A 12,616-nucleotide genomic window follows, 5' to 3' on the forward strand; every position below is an offset into this window, starting at 1 on the left:
CAAGAACTTAGCAAGATCCAAAAAAGAATTAAATATGTATAGCGATAACAAGAACATCCAGAGTTGTTATGAAGATATTTTTGGAAGGGATATTAAGCCATATGCTCCAGGGTGTAAGCCAGTCTCTAACTATTGAAAATAAGGATGAGACCTAATATGGATGCAGAATATCCCACATCTGCTACTGCCTGGTTCTTCCTCTTTCCTCTGAAGCATTTGGTGCTGGCCATTATCAGAGAGAGGATACAGGACTAGATGGACGTTTGGCCTGATCCGGTCTGGCAATTTCTGTGTTCCTATGATCAGTACAATATTGTTGTTAATAAAAATCACTGTTGACCTGGCCTGGATCTGCATGATTAGGTAACATGGATAATTGAGACTCTCTTTAATTCCCTGAGCCATCCAAACCCCTGAATCAGAACGCTTTTTTATCAGAAATCCCAAATTCACCAATTTGGGTCATTGAGAATCATTAGGGACCATCAGATTTTCATCATTACACATAGTTCTTAGTGAGACCATGTGATAGGTGAAATATTAATATTCTGTCAAAATGTCTACTTTTTTAGTGTGCTGTGTTAGTCCCAGGAGAGACGAGGTGAATTTTCATAAAATTGCCCTGCTTCTTCTAGAAAACAAGGTGGGCAAGGGAATATATTTAATGGGACCAACTTCTTCAAAAGTTTATCTCTTCCACCAACAGAAGTTAATCCAATAAAATATATTACCTCACCTGCCTTGTTTTTCACTTTAGTAGAAACAGGGCTATTTTATAAAAAATGCAGTGTTCTTTAATAAAAAAAAAGTGTGTACATATTTTTGCCAGCAAACTATACTGAATGTTTGGTGTCAAATTTTTGCATGACTCTTTTAAGCTGCTCTTGATAGATCACGTTAGTCACATGATGAAATGTGTTTTTCACTCACTGGCTAAATCTATCCCAGGAGGATCAGCGCATACCATTTTGACTTATCTTCTCAGAGAGAGAAAATAGCTGAGAGAATGTTTTAATGAACAGCCTACATATTCCATGGAGCTTGTTACATTTTCCTGTGTTCACACTCAGTGGAAGGTGTCCTCACACCAATGAGGTTAATAGTGACTCGTGGGCAAGACCCGCTCTAAAACACATACATGTACACATGGGAGGCTGCAGAAAGGTTGATTCACAGCAACACCTTCTTATCTCACTCATTTGGAGTCCTTGTGGTGCACATACTTACCACACACTTATACAAAAGTTTTTTTTTAAAACATGTATTCTGTGAAGCTGTTAAGACCGCGTTATTAGTTTGTCTTCCGGGAATAGTAGGATCTGCCCTCACTAGGAGGTAGGAGTGTGATTACCCAGCTCACACAGACATACCCATGCTAGCTCTCATTAAGCTAGTGCGTTTAATATGATAGCTTAGCCAGGATAGCGAGGGCAGAGGCAGAGGCTAACTGGGCTGCGTATGTACATACCCATGGGATTCAGGCATATTAGTATGGGAGTAGGGGCAGCTGCTAGTCCATGATGCCATTTGTTGCTGCCCCTGCTGCATAGCTAAAGTACTGTTGTTAGAATATTAGCTCAATGACAGCTAGCACGAGTATATTTATTTGAGAATCACACCTGTACCTCCTAAAGTAGATGTACCTTATAATATACTTTTATTTTTTAAACGAAACTCTTGACTTTTATTGATAGCCAAAAAGCATCTAAAACTCCCGTGTGTGTGTGTGAGAGAGAGAGATTAGTTTTGCCCATTGAAATCCAAACTGATTATTTTCAATGTCGCTTGGACTGGGAAGTCGCATTTCATGTTCCACTATCAGACTAAGATAAACCGGTTTGAAGAAACAGAGAGTGAGAGATTCTAAGATTGACAAGCTCACAATTTGACCTACTGTATAGCACACGGCCCCTGATTCAGGAAAGCATCCCTATTCAGGAAGAGCCTTGAAGCCAAGTCAGTTCCATTGAAGTCAGTGACGTTGAAATGTGTGCTTAAGGGCATTCTTGAATAGGGCTGGAATTAAGCACATGCCTAACTGTTTTTCTGAATCAAGTTTGTAGTTTTTAATTGTCGTCCTCTTACTGAAACATTTATATATTTTTGAAACAGTGGCTGCAAGTGGGTTGAAGTGTAACCAGGCTTACAGTGTGAGGCATTTGTATGTGTGCCCACAAACAAAATCACTTTTTCCAGTCGGGCTAAGTTTTAAACCTACCATCTTTGACAGTTTGCCTTTTAACTACATTGCTACTAGCAATCATTGTTATAATATACTACATTAAAAAAAAAAGATACAGAAGCCTGCAGAGGATAATGGGAAGCTATTACAGACTACAGTTGGAAAGTACAGTGTTATTCCCTCAGGATAAAGCTATCTCTTATGTACATATAATTAATATGTCTGCCAGTAACAGTTATTAAACAAAGGGTAGGAATTGTTTCTGTTGAATAACTTGACCTGGGAGTAAAGCCAATTTAAAAGGCATCTGATTAAAATATGTTAAGGTCACAGATCACTGTGAAATATGAAGTGGGAAGTAAATGGCAGAAGTTTACTCATGGGTAAGATTAAATGCTATGGAATATGTTTTCTGTACTAAGAGTGGCTTTCAAATGTAATATGTGAAAAGTGCTCGTTTTAAAGGTTATTTTTCTAGAGGCATTGCAATGTCACACTGCTCTGAATGCTTGCACTATCGATAGTGATAAAGTTCATCCTTCAGCAACTAGATTCTGTCATTATTCCCACTGTAAATTCCCTAACCTCTGTATAACAAGCTCATCCATAAAAAAGTGTGTTGTGATTGGAAAGTTGCCTTACCAAGTTCCTGACCAAAAAAAGCTTTTGATTTGTAACAGAATTTGAAGAAAATTGGTTTTGACACCATGAAGCGCCTTATCTTGCATTACTACGCTAAGGCCTGGTCTACATTTGAAACATAGGTCAACATAGCTATGGCGCTCAGGGGTAAGCGCCACAACAGAAGAATACTTTCCATTGCTGTAGGTTGTGTCTACAATATGGGATCACAGTATCACCCGTACAGTGCCATAGCTATGCCACTGTAGCACCCATACTTTAGACAGGGCCTAAATCAATAGAGGGGTTGGATACACAAGGAATGAAGGATCAAGCCCATCTTTAACCTCCTCTAAAAAATATAAGCATCCTCAGATTTGTATTTCCTGAAAGAAGGAAAAAATACTAAAGTGATGGGTCTACAGAAAGCCTATAGGAGCAGCCTGCTTTGTCATAAACTGAAATTCTATGAGCTATTTGCACAGGATAAAAAAAATGCATTATAAAATTGGAAAGTAAATAAAAAGGAAATAATTAGGAAACGGGATCTAATATTTTGGAAGGTTCCAAAATGTGTATTTACACAATGCTGCAAGGACTGTGCTATACATCCCCTTGCATGGGCGGGGAAGTGAACTCAGGGAACTTTCTCTCTCAATCCCAATTCAGCCAGACATACTATGGTTTCCAGGCTGGGGTGTTCAAGGACAGAGAATAGGGTTAATGTTGGTGCATAGGTCATTGCTTCATTGCAGAGATGCTCTTTGAGCTGATCAGATTCCTCACTACAGTGGAATTGGAGTCACCTAGGCAAAAAGTGTTTTGTGGTTTCGCTGTCCAGTAAAGCAGCTGATGATTTCTCTAGATCCTTGAGTTCCTTGGCTGTCACTAAACCAAGGGAATATTCACTTTGACTCCACTCATAAGGCTGGGCATGCTCCAGATCTGATGTGAGTCATTGAAGCATACAGATTTTTTTTTTTTAAGGTTGACTATGTCGCTCCCTCTGCTAGGTTTCGGATTTGAGATTCTCTCTCTGTGGAGAATTTTCTCTTTACTTTGCAGGAAAAATTGATTGGATTCAGACTGACCCGTCTAATGGTGGGGAAACAGAAAAATCTGCTTGTGTTTGTCTGTGTCTCCCTCTGAAGTTATGGAGGTTCTGGAACAGCTTTGTGTTACAACTTGTGAGCTGGACTCTTGACCTTTCTGGCTGTTGAAGACAGCAATGAAGTTATAGGTCCATTGTTGATGGAGATATGAACACTTCCTTAAGGGGCAAGTAGGAGGGGGGTGCCCAGTGGCTTTTAAAGAAGCCATTGTGCGGCCCAGAAACTAATTCTAGATACTGACGCTGTGGCTGGCTAACTAGCCGCTAATAGCCAGTCTCCCATTTTTGGAGAAGGTTATTAGCAGGGTAACTCTGATAATTTCCTGTGTCCTTCGGTTTCCTGACCCCAGTCAATAAAATTAGAGGTCTGGGTAAGAGACAGAAATTGCATGGGCTGTGTTAGTTGATTATTTCCTCTTAGCAATGGCGAAACATAAATATCTGCAGTGATTCTTTTAGATCTGTCAAATGGGCAGCGGGTAGCATAGGGAAAGCTGTCCCTCCCAAAACAGCCTGGTGTGGCCCTGTCTGTGCTCCACCCCCAGGCCTCCACCTGCCTGCTTCTAGTTCCCTTCCCTCTCTTCTGTGGTGGAGAGGATGGGACAGGCAGGCTGGGGCCAGTGCTCACAAGGCGGGGTTGCTGGGGCCATGCCATGCAATCAGCCTGGCACTTGGGTTGGGGGCGCTGGGACTGTGCCACCCACCCAGCACTGGGGTAGGGAGCACCCTAGCCACCTCCAGGGCTGTGGCTGTGGGCGCTCTTGTCATGACAACCACCTGGTGCTTCAGGGCTGTGGCTGGGGTGCTCTGGCTGTGCCACCCACCCAGCACGCTGAGGCTGGGACCACTCCCACCACACTGCCCTCTCGGCGCTCTGTGAAGTGTAGTTTATAGGTCAGCCATCTCCTTCCCTGAATATTATTTACCATGGGCTACCACTGGAGTCTATATTGTTGCCTTTCATGCTCATGTGAACCTCATATGTATGAGGTTACTAAGGAGACGAATGGGCTGGGACATATTCAGTAGGCTGATGATATCCAGCTCTATGTCTTCATCACCATGTATCTATGAAGGGTTCTTGACTTAGAGGCTGACTCCCTTGCTCAGTCCTTAGCCCAGAAAGCTCCCATTGAGTTAAATGGGAGTAAGGATAGAATAAAAACTGAGTAAGTTTCAAGATAATTATATAATCTCAGTGTTTGTTATGCCTAGGTAATGAAGAGGTTACTGAAGGACGTGTGTGTGTGTGAGATGTGTGTGTGTGTGTGTGAGAGAGAGAGAGAGAAAACTCACACACATGTAGTTCTGTATATTGTGTGAATTTTCATATAGTTCTGTACAAGGGGAGATGTTGAATAGTGTTTCCCAGCACTGAGGGAGTTTGCAGGAAATCTACATTATAATGCACTGTTTTCGGCTGTGAGGGATGCCACAGTAAAATGAAGATAAACCCAACCATTTTCACTGTTCTGTCAATACAGCGCAAACCTGCAGCAGGAATGCATAGCAAGATGACTAAGGCCAGGACCTGTACCTTCACTTTGAATTTCCTGATCTTTGTTTGAGCCAGAGCCTTTGTGTTGTTTTAATATTTTGCCTCTGTATTGCCCAAGTGAATGTAATTGCGTGACATCAGCAGTGTGAAATGCAGTGCTGAGATCATCTTCATTTATAGTTGATATCTGATTTAATCTCTTCTTTATCGAAAGACAGAAATAACAGAGAAGGGGGAGGAAATGCCTAACATAATTAAAATAAAAGGTATGTGGGCATGTTATGAGATTAATCACATACTGGTGTGTTGTGCCATTCATTATCACATCCTGAGAACTGCCTTACATCTCATTTTTTGTCCGATTTCCTTACCGATGGCAAACGTGGTGCCGTCGCCAGCATTTTGTCATCTAAAGTGTGAGATTAATATACATATTGTGCAAGAGAGCTGCACAGATGATTTTTGAAGAGTGAGAAGAACATTCCAAAGGTTTAAGATTTACCACTGAGTTAATGTGAAATGTTCTGTAGCATTCGCTCCACAGCAAGCTGCAGGTCTGGAGTAAGAACCTTCACTGCTGCTAGTTTCTGCACCTAGTTTCTGCACCTGAAAGCTGGAGTGGTTTGAAAGGCTTCCATAACACAATCTGCTCTGAGGGTGAGGGTGCATTAGCATTCTCTGTTTAGAGGAAAGAGATTGAAATGTATTACAGGGCTACTGACACCTGTCTTGTTAAAGCATGCAGGGGGCAGGGACGGGGAGCAGGTGGAGGGGAATGGTTGTTAAAGCGTCTATGAGCCATACCAGTTTTTGATTGAATCCCCTTATTTTCTAAACATTGAGTTTTAATGCCACAGAGGCTTTTACCCTCAGGCTTTTTTTATTGAGCTGTAGAGGAACAAATAAAAGGAACACTTGATCACTTTATAAATGCTGCCCATTGCACAGGGTGTTTAATGACTGCATATATCCACTTCCAGTGTATTGAAATGCTTCAGCCTTGCCTCAAAGCATTCTACCTCCATTCAGAGTGCAAAGAATGGAGTTCCTGTAGGATTGTGGAGTGCAGCTCATTTTGCATATAAACAGTAGCTTTGACCTTGTACAGGCAAATGGGCCCTGTCAGGCCTCAAATAGCAGGTCCTGGAAATCATCTGTTTAGTCAGTGCTGGTTCAGGTCATTAGCTCCTGTTTATGGCTGGGAACTGGTGATATTGCTCTGCGTATAAGGGCTGAATACTAAGGCCCTTATTTACCAGCAGCTTTATTTTGTAATTTAAAATTAATTCAGATTGGAATGATCCATTTAACCCTTAATTAGGACCCTGTTTTCCTCTGAAAGTCAAACACATTAGTCAACACACTTTGCAGTTGAAGACTGCCTCATTTCTTTTAGCAGTAACTATCATGGATTGCTAAATACATCTGTTTTACTTTCACTAAGTTAACTTTCCCCTTTCTCTGTCAGACCCAATAATTATGGCTTAAGGAACTCAATTGCTATCTAGTAATATGACAGCACTTTAGTCCTGAAAATACTCTTGGTTAGATGGGAGTATATGAGGAATAGTCAGTGGTTTTACACTGAGATAAAAAAGATCAGAGTCTCGTTTGAGGATTTTTAAAATAATGTTTTAGTGTATGGTCAAAGGAGCCTAAGGGAGTTAGATGCTCAGCTACTATTGTACTTCAGTGGGTGTTGGCCACCTAATTCTCTGGGTTCCTTCTAATAATCTCAGCATATAGTTACCACATACTTAATCATTTACAAAACTTGCTTTACTCAGTTGCAATGTGTTCAGACCTTTTGCTCCTTAACCCAATGCATTTACTTCCTCTCGCATTGGTTTCTGCTTCAAAGCTTCCAAGTTGATACTGTATAGTTATTATTACCTATGAAGCATGGGAAAAATTAACGTTACTGTGGAGGGATGGCACATTTCCTTCCTCATTGTTACAGTCTTGCAGTGGGGCTGAGGTGGGCTGCAGGTATAGTGTTTCCGTATGCTTCAGAGGAGTCTTCCATTATGGGCTAACGGTGATGGAGTCCTTCTGGGATCCATACAAGGAAGACATCGTTCTTGCTGCTGCTGTACATTCTGCACCTCCTGCTGCCTTCTTTTGCAAGCAAGGAGGCAGGACCTGATGGGGAAAAAGAGGAGAGTCAGCTGAGAAAGTAGATGGAAGTGCATGTGTAACGCTGACAGACCCCAGTCATCAGTAGGCGGGATTGAACTGGGGACCTCTGGAGCTTAGTGCATGACCCTCTACCACAGGGGTGGCCAACCTGAGCCTGAGAAGGAGCCAGAATTTACTAAGGTACATTGCCAAAGAGACACAGTAATATGACAGCAGCCCCCCTCTCAGCTGCACCCCCCACCCACTCCCAGCACCTCCCGCCCCACCGGCAACCCCGCCAATCTGCACCTCCCTCTTCCTCCCCGCACCTCCTGATCAGCTTTTTGTGGCATGCAGGAGGCTCCGGGAAGGAGTAGGAGGAGCGAGGGCATGGCAGGCTCAGGGAGGGGGTGGGAAGGTGTGTAGTGGAGGCACGGCTTATGGCAGAGCCAGGGGTTGAGCAGTGAGCACGCCTGGCACATTGGAAAGTTGGTGCCTGTAGCCCCATCCCCGAAGCCTATACAAGGAGCCGCATATTAACTTCTGAAGAGCCGCTTGTGGCTCCAGAGCCACAGGTTGGTCACCCCACTCTACCACATGAGCTTAAAGCCAGCTGCCTGTTAGCTAAGGTTGTAGAGCAGACTCATTTAACTCTTTCTCCAAGTGGTCTCGGTTCCACTAGAAGGGACAGAACACCACACCCAGAAGGTGTGTGGGTTACACATGGAACCAGGGACTGGCTACATCTGTGCCCTAACCCAGTCCCTTTCCCCAGTGGTTAGAAACACTGCATTTTCTCAGGCACAGCATCCATTTAACCCAGGACACTGGCCCAATCCTGAAAGATTAAAAACCCCTCAGGGTTGGCCAATATCCATTTTTTTCCCCAGTAAAACTTTAGCTAACAGTGGTTTAAGCAACCAAAGAGAAGGATAACATATTTCTTACCTCTAATTTAAGTGAATGTGGAAGTGGAGAGAGAGGCAATTAGGAGCAGACATTAACTGTAGAAAGATATTTTAAATAAATGCAAATGCTGCTCACAGCTGGGTCCCTGTTGAAACTAAAAAATACTGTGTTGTGAAGATGAATGTGCTAGTATGTTTATTGTCTACCTGCCCAAAACCATGTGGTGCTGTTCATCCTAAAGAGCCAAACTCTGCTCCCTCAACCAAAGAAATCCAGTCCTACTTACATTAGAAAAGTAATCTCTCTTGAAATGAGGGATTTCGCTGTCTATCTTGTATGTCAAAAATAACTGACCAAAAAATAAAATAAAATACAAAAATGGTGTGAGTCTCACCCTCTTTCCAGGTTTTAATTTTTAGTATAATTGCATTTCTTCTCCTTCGGGTTGTAGAGCACTGAATTATCTGAAATTGGTCTGACAGACAAGGACAGAAAGTGCAAGACAGCCTAAGGGGAAGAAACAAATCAGAATCCTCCCACTAGGGCATTCTGGGACAGCAGGGTTCTAACCAGCTCATTTCCCTTATGACTGCTGACTTCATAGTATGATAGCAGAGCACCACAGAAAGCATGAAGACAATGAAGTTCCTTCCCCTGGAGAAAAGAAAAAAAGCCTAATCTAGGCTTATTAAGATGCTTTCTGCATTATCCTGCTTCTTTTTTTCTTTTCTTTTCTTAAATGAGGTCTATGGGCCTTCCCCTGAGGGGTCAAAAGGGAGAAGCCTTATGACAAAGCAGCTCTACTCATTCTCCTCCATCCCTCTCCATTCCAACTGAAAAAATATACTTTTCTCTCCCACAAGTTTATGTACCAATGACAAATGAGCAATGGTTTAGGTACTACGGTGGTCGGTGCTTTGGAAATGCCCGTAATAAAAATTCTTATATTGTAACTTCCACACCCAGCCGTTACCTGTAATCACATTATCGATGATACCAGTGTTGTAAATAAAATAATTTTAAAAAGCAATTGTTGTTATGTCTTATGGAAGGTGTGACATCATGATATGCACTTCTGTTTTAGGTTATTAACCCTTGTATCACTGAAAGGGAAGACTTTGCAGCATTATTTTTAAGAGAATATATTGTTTTATTTATATATGGTTCTCGAATTCAAGTAAATGATTTTATGTGAAACCATTTGAACTAGATAACTAGAATTACATTTGAAGAAAGAGTTTTTTGTGGACATGCACTGTCTATGCCAAGAAACAGGATAATATGGTGGCCTTCTGGTCACAGGAGTAATTTAGTGGCCTTCTGGTCACAGGGGTTAAAATACAGTGACTCACTGTGGCTCTGATATTTTTGTCCATTCAGCTTTATTGGGAGGGGACTGAGGTTTGACTCCTATTTACAAACAAACAAAACCCACATACCACCAAAATCTTAACCAGATTGTGGCACAAGAAGCCATGGCCCTAGGGAGAAAGCCATGTAAGTTTATGCAGATACAGGCATTGTACTAGGCCATGTGAATTTTGCCTGCAAGGTCATTCTTGCCGGGTTTGTTTTCATTAGCGGCCTGGTGGCCTCCACATCATAGATTAAACACGGGATCATTTCGTAAGACTAACAGAAAAAATCTTTCAAATCTGGGGTCTCTTTATGGTACATGTTAATGGGTAAGATACGAAGCAGCACTCAGTCAGGCTTTATGTGTAAGGTTTGTAGAAAGCTAAAGGGTGGCTGAGATGGGGAGGACTTCTTGTGGAATGTGTCATATTTCTCAAACTATGTTCACTGCTGTCCGGTTCTTTTGTTATTAACATGTTTCAGTTATCTTGTTCAGGGTCTGAAGCTGACAAACAAATTTGTCTGATCCAAAAGCTGTCTTGACATTAAGCTACAGAAAGTAGCCATGGTGACCACTTTCTCGCCTCCCCCTATCCCCTACACTTCCCCCCCAAAAAACATAGTTTGGCTTATTCTGTCTTTTTCCAACACATTTTCCTTGGTGTTCATTTTCTTTTGTGTACATTTGGGCAGCATATGGATTACATCACATAATGTTGCCCCCATACACTGTACTATCTTTATATGAAGATTGCCAGTTTAGCAGGATATTAGAGCTGATGAACTCATATTCAGGCTTCAGATAAGCATGTAAATCAGGGTTGGATTTAGGGTCCCCTCTAGCCAACCTTCAGTGTGAGGATGACTCCAGACCTGCCAATCATGCATGGTAGGGAGGAGGGCTTTAAAAGGAGGAAGCCCTGAGATGAGAACTGCTAGCGTCAGGCCCAGAAGCAGCAGCAGGAATCCCCACACCAGAGCTGACCCAGCTCTGTGTGGAGTCCAGCAAGCCTGACAGGGAGAGACTGACACGGCTACCTGGCTGTAAGGACTCCAGTAAAGCTGCTAGCCATCCATTCTGGTGCCGCTGATATTTTTGTTTTTGTTGACCGCAGGATGCTCTTGTTCTCTGTTGACTTTGAACGTTTGCTTTTCCCCACCTGTAATAAATTAATCACGCCTGCAAGGGTGGGGCCCACTTCAAAGGCTAAGGGACTGGGATTTGAACTAGGCTGACCCTGTGGTGATAACTGGGCATGGCAAAGGGGCCCCAACCCAGCTATGGACGTACCCCCAAGAGACAATTTTACAGGGTGGGATGGTGCTCAGGAAAGAAGAATTGTTCTCTTTGTATCAAAAAGAATGCTTTTAAATATCTCTCTTTTGTCACATATGCCATTTAGAAGATACTCGAGAGTTTACTATTAAGTCTGTGCATTAGATAGTATTAAAGCAGACCATTATAGGAAAAAAATAAACGGCAAAGCTAACGTGTTCTAAGACATTAACTTTGCTATGTTATCTGTTAGTGCTGCTATTATTGTGTACCACCGTTTAATGGATGTACGTCTGTGTAGAATGGCAGAGTTTCAGCAAGACAACAGTATTTGCTAAACCTCATTTGGAGACAGGTGCATTTCTTAGATAGAGAAATCCATGTTTCTATCACAGATGAGCAGAAGAGTTTGGTGCTTATCTGTGTATTTTTATTCTGGGATACTAGCAAGGTCATCTTGACAGAGAGAAAGCAACAGCAGTAGTTTGCTGGTTGGGGATTTTGTAAAATGTTTTTGTTTACTTAATTGTTCACATCTGTGTCTTTTTTTTATTTAAGGCCTTTTTCCTTCTGAGGCAAGTATGGCACTGAATCAATCTCAAATGCAACAAGAGGGAAATTGGAATGTGTGAATGTTAATGAAACAACACATAGAGTTTGTCAGATGCAGTTCATACAGGCTCTGGCACCACTTCTAGAGGACTGTGTTTTATTGCAAAAGTCATCCTTGTAGTACACTTTGTGAGAGTTCCTAATCTTCGCTCGACACCCGAGCCAGTTCATTGAGCCTGGCTTAGTCTTTCAGAAATGAAAAAGTTCTGTCACCATGCAGGTTATTTTCTGGTTTTGGCCTGCTTAGTCATGCTAACGGAACAAGCATAGGTTATAGTTGTGTTGCTTCCATAAGCAAGCCTTGGCAGGAGAGTGGTGGTTAGCCTCTTTGCATGACAGAGCCAGTTTTATAAATTAACCAGGGTAAGGAGGTGAGGAGGGGAGTAAAGCTGTGATAATGAAAAGTAGAAACTGCTTCCTCCTATTGTGGAGTATTGTGTTATGTGAGATGCACAAAATGGGAGATAAAGCTAAGTTTTTGCATTAAGAACTCCTATGTAGCAAGAGGGCTATTGCCATCAGCACCGCCATTGTAAGAAAGTACATATTTTGTAGATAATAAACACATACAAAATATGATGTATGTGTGAACAGATGCCAAAATGATGATAAAGGCAGAATGTTACAATGAGCCAGGCACCCATGAGATTTAAAATTATGTCATTGTTTTGCAGCGTGCCGACCTGGGTTCTACAAGGCCTTTGCTGGTAATGTGAAGTGTGCCAAATGCCCACCTCACAGCTCTACCTACGAAGATGGTTCTGTGAACTGCAGGTGTGAGAAGAATTACTTTCGATCTGAAAGAGACCCTCCATCCATGGCTTGCACCAGTGAGTAGTATCATGATGGCTTGGGGCTGTGATTGTCTTGTGTCCTTTGCCCCATTTAAGTTATTTAGCTATGTACAAAACTTTCTTCTCCAGATCTGTCTCA

The 12,616-nt window shown here is 42.2% G+C and overlaps 1 protein-coding gene across 2 annotated transcripts in view; it reads left to right on the top strand.

The window, feature by feature from the left end:
• Positions 1-12,616, top strand: part of EPHA3 (EPH receptor A3) — a 339,991-nt gene that overhangs the window by 214,226 nt on the left and 113,149 nt on the right. For both annotated transcript variants that reach the window (XM_050957205.1, XM_050957206.1), the window contains exon 4: positions 12,358-12,513. In XM_050957205.1, coding sequence (XP_050813162.1) covers positions 12,358-12,513 — 156 coding nt within the window. The remainder of the gene's footprint in view (positions 1-12,357; positions 12,514-12,616) is intronic.

The sequence above is a fragment of the Gopherus flavomarginatus genome, chromosome 1 (assembly GCF_025201925.1).
Source record: "Gopherus flavomarginatus isolate rGopFla2 chromosome 1, rGopFla2.mat.asm, whole genome shotgun sequence".
In the NCBI taxonomy this organism is placed as follows: Eukaryota; Metazoa; Chordata; order Testudines; family Testudinidae; genus Gopherus; species Gopherus flavomarginatus.